The following is a 5,663-nucleotide window of genomic DNA, read 5'->3' as shown; positions in this document are numbered from 1 at the left end:
CCCCCCGCCACCCCCGTCACCACCCCTATCCCCGCCCGCCGTCACCACCCCCCGTCACTCCAGTCACCCCACTCCCTGCCCGCTGTCATAGCGAAACTCTGCTTGCTCAGTATATGGAATGTTCAACTGAACCGGCTCAGACTCGAGGAACTAAATGAGTGCCTCTTGTACTCCACCATTCCACAATCCTATCCATGGCCCCACACAGCTCCAATATACCAACTAACAGTCATTTATAGGATAAAGACTCCCAATCATTCCTTGTTACCAGCCTATCCTTTTCTTCTCCCAGTCACCCTCCTGTCAGTTCCTACAGGAAGGAGGAAGCAATAGTTTTGTTGGAAGGGATCAAAGAAATGTGGCCATTTAACTTCAAGAGATGATTAAAGGAACTTGATTTTTCTTTGGGTCAGGAGTAAACCTCGTGTCAGTGACCTGGCTAAGCTGGGAGAGAAATGCAGCCGCTCACTCTTACCTGGCGTGGCTGGGAGGGAGGTGGAAGGGACATTGGGAAGTGGCACATTCTCTGCTCCTCCAATTTCCAGCAGGTTCTTGTCGAGTTCTTCCTGTTCCAGCTCTTCCAACTCAGCCATTAGCTCATCCTATAGAGAGGCACAACCCAGTAGGTTAATCGCCTAAAGCCACTCAAAAGCAGATGTTCATAGAAGGATTATTGTACTCTGAAGCAGCTTGATTTCTTACACTGCTCCCTTCTTTTACAGCAATGTTGGGAACCTCATTGAATGTGGGTCGAGGGTGTGGTGCTGGAAAAGTACAGCAGGTCGGGCAGCATCCGAGGAGCAAGAGAATCGACGTTTCAGACATAAGCCCTTCATCCGGAATTGAATGGACAGGTACGGATGTCAGAAAGCTGTACGACTACTTCAAAATAGTGGAAACTGGAAGGAATGATAATTCGCCAGATACAGATGGAAACTTATGGTGCATTAACAAGGTACACTACTGCTACTGTGCAAAGTAGCACTTAAATCCAGGGGATTGAGTGGCAGGTTGGAAGTTTTCAGAATTAATCATTCTGAGAAGTCTGAGAAAACCTACACACAAACGTCATATATTTCCCCGAAGTGTTCCTGTTACTTTAAAACTTGCTGGATTTACATTTTAAACCACAGCAAGTTGAGCCTGGGCAATTAACATTGGAGTCCTCTTTTCCTTTCTCTCAATGCAATTGTTCTTTCCTTTCTATAGTTAATAATCACAACACCAGGTTATAGTGCAACCTGTTGGACTATAACCTGGTGATGAGTGATTTTTAACTTTGTCCACCCCAGCCTAACACCGGCTCCTCACATCATTCCTTCCTATACCCATCCTTCTCTGGTATATCTCTGTTTCTTTGTCAATCTTGACATGAGAGGTGGTGACTGTCTAGTGGTTTTATCACTGGACTGTTAATCAAAAGATCCAGGTAATGTTCCGGGTATCTGGGATTGAATCCCACCACAGCAGGTGGAAATTTGAATTCATAAAAATTTGAAACTGGAGTTTAAAAATTTAGACTGTAAAAATTTGGAGTCTAAGTGATGGATCCGTTGCAATTGGCAGAATCACCCATCTGGTTCACTATGTGCTTTACGAAAGGGAACTGCCAGCCATTCTCAGTTAACGGTCAGTCCGGATCGTTAATGTAGAACATGAATTGTTGTGGTCCCAACATTGACACCCCCCCCCGGAAACTCCACTAGTCAATGGCTTCCATCCTATATCCCCACTCTCTGCTTTCAGCCAGTCAGCGAGTCCTCGACTCACGCTTATATCTTGCCTTGGGCTCATCTTATTTAGCAGCCTTCCCTTGTCAAAGGCCTTTTGGAAATCTAATAGATCACGCCCATTGGCTCTGTTTTGCTTAACTCCTTGAAGAATTCTAAGCAGATTTGTCAGACATTACCTCCCCTTTATAAAGCTGTGCTGACTCTGTCCTATGTTAATGCATTTCCAAGTACTCCATCTCAACCTTAATAAGTGAAATCTAAAATTTTACCAATGACTGAGGTCAGGCGAACCAGTCTATAGTTTCCTGTCTTCTGCATCCCTCCCTTCTTAACAAGGGTGTTACATTAGCCACATTCCAGTCCTCTGGCACCCACCCTGACTCCAGTGACTCCTGAAAGATCACCATCTATGCCTCTACATGTTCCTCAGTTATCTCCTTCAGAATTCTGGTGCGTAGTTCATCTGATTTGGGTGATTGATCCACCCTCAGACGGTGTTGACGCTGTCACTTTAAAAGGTTATTTTGTCCTGGGGGTTTTGAAGAGAGGTTATAAATGCAGAGGTGCTGCTGAAGATGGCTCAAATAAACAGCTGAGGCAGCTTTGGGGTTTAAAAAAAAAACACCCTGAATGGGTGTGGCCACATCTCTCAGATCCAGATTTCTGGGTTTTGGGTTGTTTTTTTTCAGTGACTCAGAAGTTGCTCAGGATCTCAGAAGAGTTGGAAGTTTCAGTGAACAATTCCTAGCTATTACTTTCTGAAATTTCTCGATGAATTTCCCTCCTGGTTTGGAGAACTGCATGTATGAATTTGTATTGGACTCGCTTTTTGCCAAGGGGTGTGTTTGTAGAATGTTATTAAGTTGGATCGGTTAATTAGTAATTGGTACTGCATCTATTACTTGGTTAGGTTTTCCAATAGTTAAGTTATTCTAAATTCCTGTCCCTTTTGTTTATATTTTAACTGCAGCATTTCAATAAATATATTTTCTTAACTTCAAGTAGTTGGATCAGTCACACTGCATTTGGAACACTGCACTTCACATCTACCTTCAAAGGAAGATAAAGTTAGCGTCTAGGGCACCTTCTTAAAATATTTTGAGGGGGGGCGAGTCTGGTCCATAACAAGATCTTTTTCCTAGCACCTTCTGTGTCTGTTTGTCTGTCTTTGAGCATTTTTGGGGGCTAGAATTATAGAGCTGGGTTTAATTACCTTGTGATTTAACTTTGCCCTAAGGCTACTGTATAAATAATCAAATTGTTAAAACTTCTGCTTATGCTACATACTGCAATGCCTGTATTGGTTATTCATAAAGTCTGCTATTGATTATTCAGTGCGGCACTGACCCTCCGACAGCGCGGCACTCCCTCAGCACTGACCCTATGACATTGCGGCACTCCCTCAGCACTGACCGTCTGACAGTGCTGGTTAGGAAAGCTAAGGTCAATTTTGAGAGTCAATGAGTATTTCTATTTTACTGTGTTTCAAATACTGGGATAGGGAGGCTGATTCGATATGTCTGCATTATAACACCTTTGAAAATACAAATTTAAACCTAAATTAAATAACTTAGGTTACAGAGGCAGAATTGGGTTATTTGGATGCCGCGCTTCAGGAGACAGTCACACCCTGTAGGTTAAGTACTTCAAATGTGAACTGTGGTCAAAGACAGGAAGGTGTGACTACAAGCGCGACAGGTAGAGAGATCCCGAAATCAGCACTGGAGGAATCTCAGCTCTCGACTCGTTCACCAGTGATGAGGTACTTACACCCTGTGTGGATGAGGAAATGGGATTGTAGGCAGGATGGGCAAACTGACCACTGCACGATAGTACAGGAGGCCATTCAAGCCAGGGAACAGAAAGTTGGAGTGGTAGACAATTCTATAATTAGGGCTACAGGTATCATCCTTTGTAAGAAGTACCAAGAGTCCCACATGGTATGTACTGCCTGCCTAGTGCAAACATAAGGGATACTTCAAACCAGCCTGACATCATACGGGAGTGGGAGGGGACTGGATCCATTTGCAGTGGCCCAGGCTGGGACTAACAAATAGCTGAGAATAGGCACAAGGTCCTGGTTGGGGAGGATCAGGAATTAGGAACAAAATTAAAAAGTCTCAAGAGAGTTTTAATCTATGGATTATTATAAGAGCCATGAGCAAATTGGCAGAGAGATAAGAAAATTAGAGAATGTGTCAAGACAATTTCATAGTCATACAGCACAGAAACATACCCTTTGGACCAAACAGTCCATGCCGAACATAATCCCAAACTAAACTAGCCCTACTTACCTGCTCCTGGCCCACATCCTTCCAAACCTTTCCTATTCATGTATTAATCCAACTGTCTTTTAAACATTGTAATCGTACCCACAGCCACCACTTCCTCAGGAAGTTCATTCCACACACAAACTACCCTCTGTGGAACATATTTGCCCCTCATTTAAAATTTTTATCCTCTCACATTAAAAACATACCCGTAATCTAGAAAGCCCCATCCTAGGGAAAACACAATACCATTAACTCTATCTATACCCCTCACTACTTTATAAACTTCTTTAAGGTCACCTCTCAACTTCTTACGTTCTAGTGAAAAGAAGTCCCAGCCTTTCTTTATAACTTGAACCTTCCACACCCGACAACATCCTGATAAATCTCTTCTGAACCCTCCCTAGCTTGATAATATCCTTCCTATAAATGGACGACCAGAACTGGACACAGTATTCCAGAAGAGGCCTCACCAATGCCTCACACAACCTCAACACAACTTCCCAACTTATATACTCAAAGGACTGAGCAATGAAGGTAAGCGTGCCAAATGTGTTTTTAACCAACCTATCTATATGTGATGCAAACTTCAAAGAATTATGTACCTGAACCCCTAAATCTCTCTGTTCTACAACAATACCAATAACCCTACCATTAATCGTATAAGCCCTACTGTTGCTTGTGGTACCAAAACGCAATACCTCACATTTGTCCAGATTGAACTGCCATTTTTCAACCCTTTGACCCATCTGATCAAGATCCCTTTGTAATCTTAGAAAATCGCCTCCAGTTTGGGGGTCATCTGCAAACTTACTAACCACACCTTCTATATTGTCATCCAAATCATTTATCAAACTCAAGAAACATAACAGAGTAAAGAAACAGTCAGGAATCCTACTTCAGATACAGCAGATAATAAAACTATAAGAAGTGTATTCATTAAGCCAGAACAGAAATAACAAACAGGTAATTACAACAACTGTGCTGAGGACATATGAACCAAACAAAAAGAGTTCTATATACAGATGCACGGAGTATAAAGGAATAAATGAGATGCAGGCACAGATTCAAATCAGAGATAAAGATATAGTCAGCATTGCTGAGACATGGCTACAGGATGGTTGGGATTGGGAACTAAGTATGCCAGGTTATAACGGTTTAAAGGACAGACAGGGAGAATGGCAGAGAAGGTGGAGTAGCCTTACTGATTAGAATCAAAATGACTTCAATGGTGAGGGAGGATATAATGAGGGAAAAGCATCCAGTGGAGACCATATGGATGGGACTGAGAAACAATGAAGGATCAAAAACTGGAGTAAGTGCTGTGTACAAGCCCCCGATTACAGATCTAAAGGGTTCGATCCCATTAAGGCAGGAATTAGACAAGTGCGCAGCAAAGCCAGAGGAGTATTAATGTGGGATTTTAAACTGAACAGATTGGGAAAGGCAGCAAACACCGCGAGAATGATAGTGAATCTCTGCAGAGAGTCCGGGATAGTTTCCCACAGCCATTTGTCCTGCTTCCTATAAGGGGACGAGCATTAGAGTCATAGAGATGTACAGCATGAAAACAGACCCTTCGGTCCAACTTCTGGATTAGTGGTGCTGGAAGAGCACAGCAGTTCAGACAGCATCCGAGGAGCAGTAAAATCGACGTTTC

General features: G+C 42.9%; 1 protein-coding gene across 2 annotated transcripts in view; it reads right to left on the bottom strand.

Annotated features, from left to right (window-relative positions):
- Positions 1 to 5,663, bottom strand: part of chmp4ba (charged multivesicular body protein 4Ba) — a 60,101-nt gene that overhangs the window by 2,861 nt on the left and 51,577 nt on the right. For both annotated transcript variants that reach the window (XM_043710869.1, XM_043710871.1), the window contains exon 4: positions 476 to 602. In XM_043710869.1, coding sequence (XP_043566804.1) covers positions 476 to 602 — 127 coding nt within the window. The remainder of the gene's footprint in view (positions 1 to 475; positions 603 to 5,663) is intronic.

Source organism: Chiloscyllium plagiosum, chromosome 20 (assembly GCF_004010195.1).
Source record: "Chiloscyllium plagiosum isolate BGI_BamShark_2017 chromosome 20, ASM401019v2, whole genome shotgun sequence".
Classification (NCBI taxonomy): domain Eukaryota; kingdom Metazoa; phylum Chordata; class Chondrichthyes; order Orectolobiformes; family Hemiscylliidae; genus Chiloscyllium; species Chiloscyllium plagiosum.
The sequence above is the reverse complement of the archived record's forward strand: the minus strand, read 5'-3'. Positions and strand labels throughout refer to the sequence as shown.